Consider the following 17,665-nt stretch of genomic DNA (forward strand, 5'->3'; position numbering starts at 1 on the left):
AAAAACATGGTACCGATGGCTCTCATTATTTAAGTTTAATTAAATGTACTCAAATAGGCCTCCCAGTAAGTTTGAATCATATTAAAAATTGGGAACTCTGTGGGCTCCGTGAGTTGAGACATCTGGTAGTCCAAAACAGGGTAATTAGTTGGCAAGAGGTAGTTGCTAGAACTAATAGTCCCTTGCGTCCGACCTTTTTTGAATATATGCTGATCATCTACTTTATCAGAAATGAGATAAGTGGCCTGCTTAATGTTCCTAATGCTTTACTAACAGCCCTGTATGGAGGAAAGAATAAAGGTATAGGATATTGGTACAAGATGCTTCATTGCTCAGGACAAAATGTACTAGTAGACAGACATCTTGAGAAAATAAGTCTCTCAACTCAATGCAATTTTTCTACGAAGGATTGGGAGGTCCTGTGTCAGTTGGGAAATAAATCTTTACGTGCAGCCAATTATAAGAGGATGTCTTTTCTATCTCGCTGGTTAGCATATTATACACCGGAGGCTTTGGAAAAGATGTATCCTGAAGTTGAGAATAAATGCTTCAGATGTATGGCTAGTAGCCAGGGAGGATGGCACCATATTTTCTTCACTTGCCCGCAGTTAGAAACTTTCTGGAAGGGGATATTTGCTGATATCGAACAGGCCAGTGGGAAATCTTTTCTGCCAGCAGCAGAAGTAGCCCTGCTCGGTATATGCAAGGACAGGAGCGGGCTTAATAAAGCTGAAGAAGTATTTATATTTATATCTTGTGCAGTTGCTCGTTCTTTAATACTTCAAAGCTGGAAATCCAGGGAGATCCCATCACATATAAAATGGTTTAATAAAATGAGGAGAACCTGTTTTTTTGAAAAGGCTTATATGCTGGCAGAGTGGGAGCCATTTGGAGATTTGAAAGGAATTGGAAATATTTTCGGAATCTAGAACAATTGAAGGGAGGATGATTTGTGAAGAAAATCGAGAGTAGATGATATAATTATTTTTCAATACTAACAGCCTTTTCATCTATGAATGTAATAGCTTTGTTTTTTCTAGGACATTTGCACTTTATTAGCACTTTCTTACATTAGCTTGCACTAAGCACTTTTTAAGATTGTACTTTATTGTACTTTATTGTACTTTTTGCACTTTGCAGTAGCACTTTATTGCAGTTTTGCACTTCTTTGCAGACGCACTTTATAAATTGCATATTTTGTACATAATGTCCTGAAAATTTTAATGATGTCTTTGGCTGTCTTTTCTATCTCGATGAATCTCGCTCCCTTTTATCTTTTTATCTCTTGTCTGTTATTTTAGAAATTTATTGGAAATGTATTGATATTTAAAGTGAAACATGTTTTGTACCTTCGGTTACCTATTGCTATATTCAATGAAAAAAATAAAAATAAAAAAAATCTAAATCTCACTGAGAAGACCTAAGTAGGCTTTTGTTCTCACTTGGAGGGGACCAGGCTTCGTAGTTCACCAAGTACTAGAGTAAGATCTGGCTGACTGGCATACCACTGGTCTATGTCTAGAACGGCACAGTGGGTGAAAAATTTGTAGAATACAGCCCTGAGTAAGGGCCAGTGCCAAGATTAATTCACACACTTGTTCCATAACTTTGTCTGTTGAGTGTGTCCACATGCATCACTGAAAAGCACTGAACAACAGCATTAGTTCAAACATTTCTCAATAAGGTGACTATCCACAGAAACGGGTCATGGTAGCTAAAAAGTAAAAGCCAGGAAAATAAGACTGTGCTCCTCATGATTAATGGTACACCACGCCATGGATGGCAAAATAGAAATCTAGTCAGACATCATACCTAGAAGTAGAAACCTGGAATTCTGCATTTCAAGGTATCAATGAAATTCAGGATATCTTAGTGTTCTAATTTGTCTTTTAATTCCTTCTAAGCCCGTAGCCAGACTGAAAGAGGCCAATCACTATCATTTCAAAGAGGAGGCTATTAAACAACTAATGGACAAGAACAATGAGAAAATCAAATCCAACTTACAACCAGACCACAAACTTTGTTTCCAAACTTACCAGGCGAGAACTTGGACAAAAGTATAACCAGTATCAAAGTACAAAACCTTGTGCAAAAAAGACCACATATGCAAGAGATAAATAACTGCACCATTTTGGAGCCAGGCCTAAAAAAATAACACCAGTACATAGACCTGCATGAGTAACTTGCTGAAGAAGCCTAAACACTACTAAAAAAGGAACTGGCTAAAACAAAGCCTATTAGTTCACACCAAAACTTAGAAATGCATAGATAACCATTGAGAAAATGTGGGCAACCAAGTCTGAGTGCATCAAGCAGATAACAGCACAGCCGCATACCCCTCCATTCATACACAATTACTGGAAAATGATCTCAGAGACCACAAGAGAAATGAAATGTTGGTATTAAAAATAGGAATTGAGGATATTCGGTAATTAGATAAGAACAGAGAAAAGGAGAGAGCAAGGTAGGTAGTTGTCAAACCAAAAGTTATTACGTGACATCTGTAACATGAGCCAAAAATTAATTGTATAGAAACAAAACCAACATTAGTGCAACTTAAGAGGAAACCTATAGCTTACAGCAAAGATCAAATTTCCTATAGACCCATTCCTCTACACGACCCCCAAGGTGCTATTTTCAGATTGAGCCTATCAGACAGTGTAAGCGGTCTGGTTGAAAGTGACATATTGTAGGTTTACCAAGAACATATAGAGGCTTGCAGTCCCTCCCATTGCTTACCATTTGCCAGTTTTAATGCCACTTATTTGCCTGCATCTTATTTCCGTCTTAGCTTCTCAAACTACTGCTGGTCTCTCCTATGGAACATAGCCTCTATACCATTTCTTTGGCTTGCTTGTTTCTACGGTTTGCTTTTAGAGATTTTTCTTTTTTTTCTATGAGAGCATTATTTTCCAACTACCTGCCCTGTGAGCTTTTCTCCCCAACCACGGTACTCTGTCTCTCTCATATCCAAGTTCTTACCCCCACCGCCATGTGCACTCCTGTTTCGCTATTTTGCCTCATCCGTCCCTCGCCACCCCAACTTCCACGTTGCTCTTTCAGTTGTTCAGTCTTATTGCTTCTACTGAAGACCTTCCCCAATTCTTTAATTCTTTTAAATTTGTATTTTGCTTTATTGAGCCCTTTTTTTCTGGTTACAGATCCATCTCAGAACAGTAAATAAAAAATTTTAAAAACCCAGATCGTTTTTTAAGCATGCACATGCATGTTGAATGGAGGTGCGCCCCAGGCACATTATTGTGTTTTCTTTGTTAATATTAGCCATGCTGGACAGAGCAGCGATGCTATATAACATGGCTAAAAAAGATGGGAAAGGGTTACAATAGGCGAGACCTATTGTCTTCCCCAATGCTGGCTAGTATCTTCTCATGGTGAGCAAGCCCTTGGTGTGATCTTAACTCATCGTATTAGAAGCAAAGTGCACTCTACAGTCAACATATCCTCCCACCAAATCCAACTATATATATATATAAAATTTAAAATCTCACTTGGGTGGATTAAAAAGGCCGACATTTTCGAGAGATGGTCCATCCAAGTTAAAACTCCAACTCTTCCCAACAGATTTACAAAATGAGCGTCTAAGTTTTTGGACAAGTTTTTTAGGAGTGTTTGATGAAAAAGATTCTTCAACGGAGCAGCTGTACACCTCTAATTTAATTTCAAAATCTGGTCTTGCTTCATTGCTGAAAAAGACAAAAATGGCAGGATAAAAAAAAAGTGCCGAAAAGTGGCAGCAAAATACATACATAGAAAAATACATACACAAGTCATATGTATACTCAATGCTTCCATAGACAAATTTCCATGTATACAAACAGCAAATTAAACATTCAAGGTAAAGAACGAGTTACTTACCTTCGGTAACTATGTATCTGGTAGAGACACAGTCTAGCCGCAGATTCCTTAACTTAGAATATCCCCAGGCGTCAGACTGGATCCGGAAAACTTTTCCACCGCAGCACCTCTGCGCTCCGCTCCACCCTGACGTCGTCCACGGACGTGACGTCAGCAGAGCCATATATGCCCATCCCGGCGCGCTGAAGTCAGTTTTCTTCAGAGAAACTTTTCCGCACCACAACGCGGAGCCACCACCAAAAACTGTTAAAATAAGGGAAAAGTGTGCAAAAATGAAGACAAATAGAATCATGAAGCACAGTGCCAGGCACTGTATCCTGAAAAGTAAAAGGAAAGAGCAGAGCACCGCTCTGAGAAGCAACCCCACAACACGAAGGCCAGATGATGTGAAAAAACAGCATGGCAGACGACCGAAAGCTTGCAAATATAATGTTGTCCTTCATGGTTATACAAGTCCAGGACATAGGATCAAGGACAATTTCACCTTAAGATTTCACCAGAAAGAGACATCGTAACATCAATAAAAGACCAATAGAATGTGGCAGAGGTCCTAGACTTGAACCAATGGGTCGCAGGGGTGGTAAGAGACCCCAATGCGACAGAGAAGGGGAGAGCATGGGTGGGAAAAAACCTGAATAGATCCCACACCGTACAATCCAGGCACAGTGTTGGAAAGGACACATGACATATGCTCATACCGCCAAATCACGTGAACGGCAGAGTAGAGCAATGAAAACATAATGAACATTTTGTGTATGAGTGAAGTGAAAATGTCACCCTATAGAAAGGTCCAGCCACCCGGAGGGAGGCGGGGATAGAAAACCCAACCTGAAAAGGTCCTCTCAGAATGGGGAGGACGGGCGGGCGTTAAGGAATCTCTGGCTAGACTGCGTCTCTACCAGATACATCGTTTCCGAAAGGAAGTAACTTGTTCATCTGATAGAGACATCTAGCCGCAGATTCCTTAACTTAGAATAGATACCAAAGCCATACCAAAAGAGGAGGCGGGTCTGCGACTGAACCTCGTGAAGTTCCAGAGGGAACGTAGCCGTCAACAAGGTGATGAAACACAGTGGGGACTGTAAGTCAGCGCAGCCACACCGGACCATGAAGCTCATAAAAGAGCAGAAAACATGGGAAGGCAAAGGCACCGCAAGCCGTCCAACAGCATGAAAGAACAAGTTACTTACCTTCGGTAACGATATATCTGTAAGAAACAGTAGTTAGTATTAGATTCCTTACCTTAGAATATCCCCAGGCGTCAGTCTGGATCCGGAAACTTTTGCGTAGCAGTACCCCTGCGCGTCGGTAGGCGTCGTCTGCAGGCGTCCCCTGCGGCTCCGCGTCGTCGGCGTCGTGCGCCGTGATGACGTCGCTGGAGTATATAGACGCCGCCTCCGCGCGCTGACGTCAGTTCTTTGCACACAGCTTTTCCGCGCCAGAACACGCAGAGCCATGTGAGAACTAACACTGGTGCCATTTGAAACTAGGGCCCTGAAAGGGATGTCCTTAACCCTAGGTATCAGTTCGCAGAACGGGGAGGATGGGTGGGGCGGTAAGGAATCTAATACTAACTACTGTTTCTTACAGATATATCGTTACCGAAGGTAAGTAACTTGTTCATCTGAAAGAAACAGGTTAGTATTAGATTCCTTACCTTAGAATAGATACCCCAGCAATACCAACCCCGGTGGTGGGTCTGCGAACCAATACAACCTACACCAGAAAGTCCTGGAGGACCGAACGGCCAAAGAAGCCATCCCTCCGGACTTGACTGTCCAGGCAGTAGTGCCTCGCAAAGGTGTGCAGCGAGGCCCACGTGGCCGCCTGGCAAATGTCCTGCAAAGGGACTCCCCGGCCCAGGGCAGTAGTGGCCGCCGTGGCCCGAGTGGAATGGGCCCTCAGCCCAACAGGAGGCTCCTTCCGAGCCAAAGAGTAGCATGCTTTGATGCACAGGACGACCCACCGAGAGATGGTCCGTTTCTGTACCGCCCTTCCCTTCTTCTCACCCACGTAGCCAACAAACAGTTGGTCATCCACCCGGAACTGGCGTGTGCGATCCATATAGAATGAAAGCGCACGTTTTGGGTCCAGACGATGGAGCCGCTCTTCATCCTTTGAAGGATGCGGAGGCGGGAAGAAGGAGGGCAAGGTGATGGACTGCCCAATGTGAAAAGCAGAGACTACCTTGGGCAGGAAAGAAGGTCTGGTCCGAAGAACCACCTTATCAGGATGAACAGACAAGAAAGGAGGTTGAACAGAAAGAGCCTGGAGCTCACTCACTCTCCTGGCAGAGGTGATGGCTACCAGGAAGGCCGTCTTTAAGGTGAGAAGACGGAGAGGACAGGAATGAAGGGGCTCAAAGGGAGCGCACATCAGGAAAGTCAAAACCAGGTTCAAGTCCCACTGAGGCATCACGAACGGAGCTGGAGGATACATGTGCGTGATGCCCTTTAAGAATCTTAAAACAATAGGGGACTTGAACAAAGATGGCTGATCAGGTAGCCTCAAGAAGGCGGAAAGGGCAGAAAGATAGCCCTTGATAGTGCCCAGAGCAGAGCCCTGCTGGGCAAGGGAAAGGAGGAAGAGGAGAACCTCAGATAGAGGGGCAGAAAGGGGATCCACAGCCTTTGCTGTGCACCATGCCACAAATCTGTTCCACCGGCAGGCGTATACCGACTTTGTGGAGGGACGCCTGGCTGCCAGAATGACATCACAGACTTCAGGAGGCAAGTCAAATGGCCTCAACTGTCGCCGCTCAATCTCCACGCATGGAGGTGGAGACTGGACAGGTTCGGGTGGAGGACCGTCCCCTGCTGCTGCGACAGAAGGTCCTCCTGAAGGGGCAGGCGGATCGAGGGACCGACTGTCATGCTGAGTAGCTCGGGATACCAGTACCTTCGAGCCCAGTCCGGAGCCACAAGGATAACTTGGGCCCGGTCGCGCCTGATCTTCTTCAGCACTCTGGGCAGAAGTGGTATAGGCGGAAAGGCGTACAACAGACCGCAACTCCACTCGCGCCGAAAGGCGTCGCCGAGCGAGTGCCGTCTTGGAAACTCCAACGCGCAGAACTGATGACATTGCGCGTTCTCTTCTGTGGCGAATAGATCTAACCAAGGCTCTCCCCATTGCTGAAAGAGGCCTCTCGCCACATCCGAGTTCAGACGCCATTCGTGATCCACCGAGCACCGACGGCTGAGTTCGTCCGCCCTGGCGTTCAGAGAACCTGCCAGGTGTTGAACCGTCAGAGTCACGCCCTGACGTTCCAGCCATTGCCAGAGGCGCAGAGCCTCTTGGCAAAGGGTCCACGACCCCACACCGCCCTGTTTGTTGCAGTACCACATGGCGGTGGTGTTGTCCGTGAACACCTGCACTACACTCCCGTTGACAAAGGGGAGGAATGCCTTCAGTGCCAGGCGAATCGCCCGCAGCTCCAACATGTTGATATGGAGCCGGGACTCCGCCGGAGACCAGAGGCCTCTGATCTCCGCCTCTCCCAAGTGGCCACCCCAGCCTTGGAGGGACGCGTCCGTCACAACCACGTGCTCCGGCTGGGGAAGGGAGAGGGATCTGCCCCTGACCCAATCGCGGTCTGTAAGCCACCACTGCAACTGTCTCGCAGTGCCCTCCGAGATCAGGACATGGTCGGATAGGTTGCCCTGATGCTGGGCCCACTGAAACTTCAGGTCCCACTGCAGAGCCCGCATCCGCCATCTGGCGTGATGCACCAGAAGGATGCAGGAGGCCATCAGCCCCAGAAGCCGCAGCGTCAACCTGACCGAAACCCGGGATAACGGCTGAAAGATGGGAATCAGAGCCTGAATATCCCGGACCCGCCGTTCCGGGGGATAAACCCGAAACTGCGCCGAGTCGAGAACCGCTCCGATGAAAAGGAGCTTTTGAGAGGGACACAGGTGTGATTTCGGCACATTGATGGAAAACCCCAACTCGTGCAGGAGGTCTGCCGTCATCTGAAGGTGGTGGACGACTGTCTGGGGCGAGCCCGCCTTCAACAGCCAGTCGTCGAGGTAGGGGAAGACTGAAACCCCTAACCGGCGCAGATGAGCTGCGACCACCGCCATCACTTTCGTGAACACCCGTGGGGCGCTGGTAAGGCCGAATGGGAGCACGATAAACTGAAAATGCTCGTGGCCTACCGTGAACCGCAGGTAACGCCGGTGGGCCGGCAGGACGGGGATGTGAAAGTACGCATCCTGCAAGTCCAACGCTACCATCCAGTCTTGTGGGTCTAGAGCAGCCAAGACCTGAGCCAAAGTCAACATCTTGAACTTCTCCTTCCGGAGGAAGCCGTTGACGTCCCGTAGATCCAAGATAGGACGCAGGCCTCCCTTGTCCTTCTTGGGTACCAGAAAGTAGTGGGAGTAGCAACCACACCCTACTTCTGGCCCAGGAACGCGCTCGATGGCCCCCTTGGCCAAGAGGGCCGTAACTTCCTCCTGCAGAAGTGTCAAGTGGTCCCCCGACACACGGTGGTTCTGCGGTGGCATGGCTGGAGGAGTGGACTCGAAGGGGAGGGCATAGCCCCTTCGGACAAGCTGCAGCACCCACCTGTCCGATGTTATCGCGCGCCAGCGGGAGTGGTGATGGCGAACCCTGCCACCCACTGGCGTCACGTGAGCCCGAAAGCTCGGACTAGGAAGGCTTGGATGCCGCAGCGGAGGGAGGCGTGGACTGACCACGACGCTGGCCTCTACCGCCACCACGGCGGAAACCACGGGCGCCACCGCGCTGGGGAGCGCTCTGCGCCGCGTGGCTGGCAGCACGTGTGGGACCTCCTCTCCCTTGGCCACGAAAGGGCCGAAACGAACCCGTCTGCTGGCGCTGGGTCTGGGTCGAGAGACCCAAGGACTTGGCCGTGACCCTGGAGTCCTTGAAGCGCTCCAGCGCGTGGTCCGCTTTGTCACCAAATAGGCGACTGCCATCAAATGGCATGTCCATAAGCGTATTTTGGACGTCTGGTGAGAAGTTGGCAGATCTCAGCCAGGCATGGCGACGAATCGCCACCGTAGTGGACATGGCTCGTCCCAGTGAGTCCGTGGTGTCCAGACCACAACGGATCGAGTACCGCGCCGCATCCCGGCCTTCAACAAAGGCCCGGGTGAGCTTGTCCCGCACTTCCTGGGGGCATTGCGGCAAACACTCCTCGACCGTATCCCACAGGGAGTGGGTGTAGCGGCCCAAGAGGCACGCGGTGTTACAAGACCGCAGCCCAGCACTCAAAGAGGAAAACACTTTCTTTCCAAATTGGTCGTACCTCTTTGATTCCCGGTCGGGCGGAGCCGACGGAAATGCGGACTGCGAAGTGGAGGCCTGGATCACCAGACTCTCCGGGGAGGGATGGGTGGACAGGAAGGCAGGGTCGTCCGCGCAGGGACGGTGACGCCTGGCAACGTTCCGGTCAACCGGCGCACCAGAGGCGGGCCTGGACCAGGTGCCCAGAAGGACATCCGTCAGGGCCTCATTAAACGGCAGCAGAGGCTCCTGGGGGCATGACTGCGGTTTAAAAACTTCCGTCAGGATATTCGGTTTGACCTTCGCGACGGGGAGCTCAAGGTGTAAGGCCTTGGCAGCCCTCATCAGGACCACCGAATAGGCAGCACCCGCCTCGGACGCTACAGGGGACGGAGAGACAAACCCAGGGTTGGGCGACTCGTCCAGGCCACTGGCATCACCCAGATCACCTACCCAGTCCACATCGTACTGGCAGGCACGGGACAGAGGGTCCTCAGACCCCTCCCAACCCTCTCCATACTCCTCCTCGTCATACCCATATTCTGGGTCGACGATATAGACATCGGGGTCAACGGGCCCCATCGGCGTCGGGTCCGGCGTCGGCCGACGCCGGTCCGGCTCCGAGTCCGGAGTCGGGGAGGAAAGGGGGGTGGCGCCGCGCGGCGTCGGTGCCGGGGACCCGACGCCGGCCGGAGCCGACGGCGGAGTCGCTGCACCACGCGGGGGCGGTACCACGGGCTGGCCCACAGGAACCGACGCCGGAGAGGCCGGGAGACCAGCCGGCGACGAACCAGAGGGAACCAGCGGCGCCGGGGCCGGAGCCACCGGCGGCGCCCGGGCAGGAGCACCCGAACCGCTCGGGCCCCCAGACGGGACCGACGGGCCCGCAGGCGCCGAAGGCCCCGCCGGAGAAGACCTCGCCCTCATAGCAATGAGGAAGGCCTCGATCTCCTCACGCGACGCGCCTTCCCCAGGGACCGACAGGTGTGGGGTAGACGGCGTCGGCGACCCATGCGGGACCGCGGGGGTGGGGTCACCCGAGCCCCCGGCCGCAGCACGCGGGCGTCGGGGGGAGTCGGGGGTGCGATGGCGACGCCCCGACTTCTTGTGCTTACCTGACGAGCCGGAGGAATGGTGGCGACTCCCGGAGCGCCCATGGCGGCTCCGCGACCGCTCCCTCGACCGCTCCCTCGACCTCCGACCGGACCGGGACCGCTCTCGACGCGGGGCCGACAACCGGAGTTCGAGAAGCTTGCGGGACCGCTCCCGCCTAGCTTTTCCAGTCAAGGCCCGACAGTCGACGCAGGACTCCACGTCGTGGTCCGCGCCCAGACACCGGAGGCAGAGTCGATGGTGGTCGGTGACCGACATCATGCGGTCGCACTCGTCACAACTCTTGAAACCGGGCATCCTACCGGCACCGTAAAGATCAATCAGTTAACAAAAAAACTTGGTCAAAAGACCGGAGTACTGCTCTTCGGATCTGCGCTAACTGGCGCGGAAAAAAGAAGAACTGACGTCAGCGCGCGGAGGCGGCGTCTATATACTCCAGCGACGTCATCACGGCGCACGACGCCGACGACGCGGAGCCGCAGGGGACGCCTGCAGACGACGCCTACCGACGCGCAGGGGTACTGCTACGCAAAAGTTTCCGGATCCAGACTGACGCCTGGGGATATTCTAAGGTAAGGAATCTAATACTAACCTGTTTCTTTCAGATACCCCTGTATGTATAATGGGTGAGAGAAAGAAAACACATACTAGATATGTAGGTGTGAAAAGGAAAGTGCATGACTTTGCAAGAAGTGGAACTGAAACTAGGGTCTGATCGATCCGCAGGATCCGGAGTGCCGACCATAAGTAAGACCCAGAGAGATGGCAACTGGTATGACAGAGTTAGCGCATACCGGTGCAACATGAACAGCAGTGGAAAGAAGCACTGTTGAAACCTGCACCAGCTAAAATGCGTGACAGCATTGGCAGGATGCCAACCTACGGCCAGAAAGTGCGGGTGGTACTAGAAACAGAAGACACGCCAGTACATTGTCGGTCTGTCAGCGACATGTGAAAGGGCCGAAGGCAACCAGCAGAAGCGCCCAAAACAGGACTTACAGGAAGAACGATAGTCAAGCGGAAGACCGGAAGGTACATAAGCAGACCGTGTGGATGGTAGAACCACACGAAGTATAGCAAAGACCCTCCTGTAGGGTAGCGTGAGCAGCCAAGATGCGAGAGATGCAATAGCAAGAAGGCAACTGGCTAAAAGGGTACCAGGCAAGCCGGACACCTATATAAGAGCTCGTAGCACAAGCAGACCGGGTCAAGGACCACGAACACCGCATGAAGGAACGTTGCCTACAAGATTCTACAGTGTAAGAACACAGCAGATATCGAATAAGAAGAAAGATGCTCAAAAATTAAGCGTAACAATAACAGACTAGAGCACGCGAAAAGTACTAACAGACATGTGGAAGCAGAACTGAACAGAACCATGTCCAGGGCCGTAAGCGACATCCGCCCCTCGCCTGGGAGGAGCAACGGTCCCCCGCAAGACAGAGGAGGAGAAGGAGCTAGGCACAATAGTGGAAACAGTCAGGACCAATCTAAAGGTCCCGGTACCCAAGAAGCGAGTATCCTGAAGAGAACACTCCCCTCAAGAGTGTTTTAGTATGAACCTAAAGCAGAAGCGTGGAAAACACCTGTGTGGAAGCAACAGGGAATGTGGAAGAAACTGCTTTTGGGAAAGTGGCCACAAAACAGGCCATAAGACAATGTACTTTTTAGAACAACAACGGTCCCATGCATAGGTAGCGGATTTACCATGTCCGTCTCTGCTGTACATTGTCTTATGTTAGGAACAACAAGGGACCCCAATTCAGTCAGCATAGGACCTTGGGGAGCATACTTTTTAGAACAACAACGGTCCCATGCATACAAGTTAAATGCGAAACAATAAATATAGACAGAATAAAATCTATATTTGGAGCGACATATTCAGCCGGACAGAGGTCTTCAAATTTACTCAATGAAAAGTTAATTCATACAGAAGGAATACCTTCAACAAATCACCAGTGTGGGGCACAAGCCTGTACCCAGACACTATCAGATCAAATACAGAAGGTTGACAGAGAACAGAAACAAGCTTTTGCAATGCAATAGGTCTCGCATTATTAAAGTTTGAGCTCTTGGCAATGCTAATAATAATGCAACACCAATAGCTTAAACATTCAGTAATGCGAGACATATTGCATTGCAAATGCTTGTTATAAGCAGGCATGTGGGATGCAGAATTCCATGAGAAGAATAATGTAAGGAAATGGGGCCAGCCTCCCCCGTGAAAGGTGGAGAAGGGACAGAGAAATATGCGGCTGGATGTTAGGGGATCAAGAGTGAAAACTGAGGGGAGATTATGATTAACTGAGATGCCGAGCTCTCATGTTCCCAATTGCCTGCATGAAAGCCAGTACCGTGGAGCTGCTGTTTGACTGCACAGAATGGAAAAAATACTACCAGAAAAAATTCACGTTGAATGTTTGTTTTAAACATACCTTGTTTTTGGGCAAATTATTTAATTTCCCTGTGCCAAATTGTAAGCGGAATAGTACTTTGGATGTGCCGATAATATGGTGTAGACTGGGCAAGATAAGGCAATTACATATTAGAAACTGCCACTTCTGAACAGCCAGTAGGGTTGGAGATGTGAGCTTTGCAGCATCTTAAAAGTGTAGGGATGAAGCCAATTGTATACTAGTCAAACATTCATAAAAATACACATTTGTGCCTGCTAAGTAGGGCTGAGGATGTTGCAGGCAACTAGAAGACTGGAACAGACTCAATTGTGGTGTAACACTCAGAGCAGCTGATTTTGGAACTTTAGAACGGATTAGAGTTTTAGTGCTGGCTTAAAATACTGTTGTTTTGGGGAATTTATTTAATCTCCCTGTGCCAAGCATAATTAAATGTGTCCTTGTGGAACGTAACTGGTGCTTATTTAAAGCACTCCGATACCTTGTGTGAAAGTTTACGGGATATAAAACTGCATTAAAAAAAATCAGATGTACGGCTAACATGCACTTAGCACGCATTTACATTTAATATGCAGCGTATTGCAAATGCAAGTAAAACCAGTGACTCACAGTCAATTGAAAGCGGAATTGTGCTTTTAAGCAACAGCCTGGTTAACCTCAAAACATTCATTTTGTATAAAATATGCAGAATTAATTAGCAACAGTGAAAAGGTCACGGCGAGTGTTTGTTTTTAAGACTGAAAGCAATTCAAGATTAACAGCAAACCCAACGGGTGCAGGGAATCCCAAATAAACACGGGCTGAGTTAACAGTGAAAAAAAGAACAAGAACAAAACAGCGCTGCTCCAGCAACAGGAAGGAGGGGGCCGCTCATGGAAGCTTTTATCAGCGCCGCGCGCCTCTCTGCAGACTCCCCTGCATTCCAGAGAGGCGCGCGACGCGATCCGGTCTGCATTGGCATGCCTTTGAGAGAAGACCTGGCCGCGCGCACAACGCTATCCTATGGGGAAACGCTGCGCGCGGCCAGGTCTGGTCTCCCTTCGTCGGTCCCAAACTGCTGAGACGACGACTATAGTTCTCGCTTGCGAGAACGCGCTTTCAGCGCGTTCGTCGTAGGCGAGACCTAAAAAGGGCTTTTTAAGGCAAAAGTAACGTTTTCTGTTAAAGATTCAAGTGTACAGAGATATCAAAAAAGCACCATTACATATACATCACATATAAATCAAGTTTTGTATAAGGTGCAAGACAGGTCGACGGCGTTTCGGTCCCACTATTTAGTCACGGGGACCATCATCAGGACATTAAATAAATGCCTTAACGTTTTTAAGCCTCTAAATGCCAAAAGAAGGGAGAAAGAAAAAAGGCATATATACATTTTAGAAACATCATCATAGAATTATTTACATAATTTATCAGGTGACTTTAGGTGAACAGTGAGACAAATTAAGTTATATATACACAAGAAGGTAAAGTTGTGAGAGCCGCTACGCTCTGTGCCATGGAACAAGTCTGCGGGGGTCTAGACCGCTAATCGTTTCTATAAATATACCCGGGACCGTGTGATAAAAAGTGGGAATAATTCCCTCGGTTGTGCCGGTAATGTGGGCGGCGCAGTAGGGTGCAGAATCGCCACAAAGACTATCGCAGTGGCCGAAGGTTGTGCATAGAATTGTGCCCATAGTGGTTGGATGTGGGGGCAGCTAGACCGGATTACGGTGAGGTCCGTAGCTGAACAGGTTCAAGCTTACTGTGCACTTATGCGATAATGCGGCGAGTACGGGAATCCTAGGCGCGGAGGTGGAGGCTCAGGGGAGCTGGGGGGCTTACCGGGGTAGTAAGACCGGTCGGTGCAGGCAATTGATCGGTGGCCTAGTGAAGGTGGAATAGCCCTGTAATAAATAAGGAAGGGCGTTATTAATTGAAAGACCATGTCGCGGACTATGTGGTTTCGGTCGGCACGTGAGGGTTCTTACCACAATCAGGCATGATGAGTTAGAGCCGCGTTACAATAGTGTAATCGGGCGGTACCAGGAGTCTACCTGCAGGTAAAAACGGGCCGCTAGGAGATTCACACGGGGAGAGAATAGCAGGAGTTGGTAGCCCAAGGGCTGTTAGGACTTACCGGGTCAGTCGGTAGTTCGGTCTGTTTCCTGGCTTCCTCATGGGGAAGGAGACGGTGTAGATAAAAGGGGCGGGAGGGTTCTGATTGGGTAGTGGTCCCAGGACTGTGCAAGGGCACTAAAATAGATGACGGACACGTGGCTAGGCGGCCATATTGGTGAGAGATAAAAGTGATTATAAGCTAAGTGAATAGTGCGCAGGGAGGGTGACTAAAACATGAAACATTACATTTCAAATGACAATTAATGAAACAAGAATAACTTGGCAAGGAGAAATAGTCACAAGGTGACATTGTATGCATCTGGGAAGCCCTGATCAGAGCGTTTCAGTTCAAATGTGAGTCAGACTTTAAATGAGGGCAGTCCAATCCTCTTGAAGATTTAATCCAGAGTTTAGGCTGTCCGTTTTCAATATCCATTTAAGCTCTTCCTTGTTGAGCATTCGAGTTAGGTCACCACCTCTTGGTGGAATGATAACTTGGGTGATTACAGTCCAACAAATTTCATTCTCTGTGTGCCCTTTGTTGGAAAAATGTTCGACTAGGGGAGCATTTGGTGTACCACACCGGATCCGGCTCCGATGTTGGGATATTCGTAGCTTGATTTTCTGCTTGGTCTGACCCACATAAATTAAATCACAGGGACAAAAGATTGCATAAATGATGTTACAGTTATTGCAATTAGTGAAGGTCCTTAGCTCATTTTTTACATCTTTGTATACAAACTCCTTACAGTCTATGGAAAAGTCACACACAACACATGAACCGCACTTAGAATGGCCTCAAAGGGGTGGTAATGACCAATGGTCATTGAGTGTGGTATTCAACGGGGCTGTGGGAGGGAGGGCTGCCCTAACCAACTGATCTTTGAGATTTTTACTTTTTTTGAAAGCAAAGAGGGGAACTTCCCACCGCAGTGGTCCGGAGTTCAGTATGTGCCAGTTCCTTTTTATACTCTGTTTGACACGATTGGAAATGGTAGAAAAGGTAGTGACACATACCATTTTGTCCGTGGTTTGTTTGGGTTTTGGCTCCAAGAGGGTCTCACGAGGGCAGTACCAAGCCCTTTTCATTGAGTTTTTTATTAGGCGTAGTGGATAGCCTCTGGTTCTTAGTTTTGCTGAAAGTGTGTTTGCCTCAACAAAATAATCTTCCTTCTTGAAGCAATTCCTCCTTAGTCTAAGGAATTGGGAGTATGGCAGGCTGTCTCAGAGCCCTGGGATGACAGCTACCGTAACTGAGAAACGGGTTTCTTTCAGTTGGCTTACGAAAAAGGGACGTATAGAGTACCCCATCTTGGTGTTGGATAGTTAGATCTAAAAATGCAATGTGAGTTTTGCTATGAGTCAGAGTAAATGTGAGGCCATTACAGTTGTTATTGAGCCAGTGCAAGAGTCCGGGGAAATCATCAAGTGACCCACCCCAAATGAGGACATTTGGGACATTATGTCAATTTTTGTTATGGAAAGTATACTGAACACCAGATCACGCCCACACAGAGTACCCACTCTATTCATAGTGTAACTCCTTGAGATCTGCCTCACCCAGAACTTCTTTATGTTTGACACACAATATTACCAACAGGTACGTGGCACCTCTATGGGTGCTATTTTTGCACCTACTCTGGTGATGCTGTACATGGATTGGCTAGAATGCAATACTATTCTCACCGATAGCAACCCGTTCCACCTGGGGTTGCTAACATGGAAACGTTATATTGACGATATTTTCCTCATTTGGGGTGGGTCACTTGATGATTTCCCGGGACTCTTGCACTGGCTCAATAACAACTGTAATGGCCTCACATTTACTCTGACTCATAGCAAAACTCACATTGCATTTTTAGATCTAACTATCCAACACCAAGATGGGGTACTCTATACGTCCCTTTTTCGTAAGCCAACTGAAAAACACGCTGCTCAGTTACGGTAGAGGTCATCCCAGGGCTCTGAGAGACAGCCTGCCATACTCCCAATTCCTTAGACTAAGGAGGAATTGCTTCAAGAAGGAAGATTATTTTGTTGAGGCAAACACACTTTCAGCAAAACTAAGAACCAGAGGCTATCCACGACGCCTAATAAAAAACTCAATGAAAAGGGCTTAGTACTGCCCTCGTGAGACCCTCTTGGAGCCAAAACACAAACAAACCACGGACAAAATGGTATGTGTCACTACCTTTTCTACCATTTCCAATTGTGTCAAACAGTATAAAAAGGAACTTGAACATACAGAACTCCAGACCACTGCAGTGGGAAGTTCCCCTCTTTGCTTTCAAAAAAAGTAAAAATCTCAAAGATCAGTTGGTTAGGGCAGCCCTCCCTCCCACAGCCCCGTTGAATACCACACTCCATGACCATTGGTCATTACCACCCCTTCGAGGCCATTCTAAGTGCGGTTCATGTGTTGTGTGTGACTTTTCCATAGACTGTAAGGAGTTTGTATACAAAGATGTAAAAAAATGAGCTAAGGACCTTCACTAATTGCAATAGCTGTAACATCATTTATGCAATCTTTTGTCCCTGTGATTTAATTTATGTGGGTCAGACCAAGCAGAGAATCAAGCTACGAATATCCCAACATCGGAGCCGGATCCGGTGTGGTACACCAAATGCTCCCCTAGTCGAACATTTTTCCAACAAAGGGCACACAGAGAATGAAATTTGTTGGACTGTAATCACCCAAGTTATCATTCCACCAAGAGGTGGTGACCTAACTCGAATGCTCAACAAGGAAGAGCTTAAATGGATATTGAAAACGGACAGCCTAAACTCTGGATTAAATCTTCAAGAGGATTGGACTACCCTCATTTAAAGTCTGACTCACATTTGAACTGAAACGCTCTGATCAGGGCTTCCCAGATGCATACAATGTCACCTTGTGAATATTCCTC

At 48.6% G+C, this 17,665-nt stretch overlaps 1 protein-coding gene across 1 annotated transcript in view; it reads right to left on the reverse strand.

Moving 5' to 3' along the window:
- RTKN2 (rhotekin 2) overlaps nucleotides 1–17,665 on the reverse strand; it is a 299,871-nt gene that overhangs the window by 169,454 nt on the left and 112,752 nt on the right. Inside the window, exon 6 of the mRNA XM_078642689.1 lies at nucleotides 3,510–3,704. Within this exon, the coding sequence (XP_078498815.1) occupies nucleotides 3,510–3,704 (195 nt within the window). The remainder of the gene's footprint in view (nucleotides 1–3,509; nucleotides 3,705–17,665) is intronic.

The sequence above is a fragment of the Lissotriton helveticus genome, chromosome 5_1 (genome assembly GCF_964261635.1).
Source record: "Lissotriton helveticus chromosome 5_1, aLisHel1.1, whole genome shotgun sequence".
NCBI classification, from domain to species: domain Eukaryota; kingdom Metazoa; phylum Chordata; class Amphibia; order Caudata; family Salamandridae; genus Lissotriton; species Lissotriton helveticus.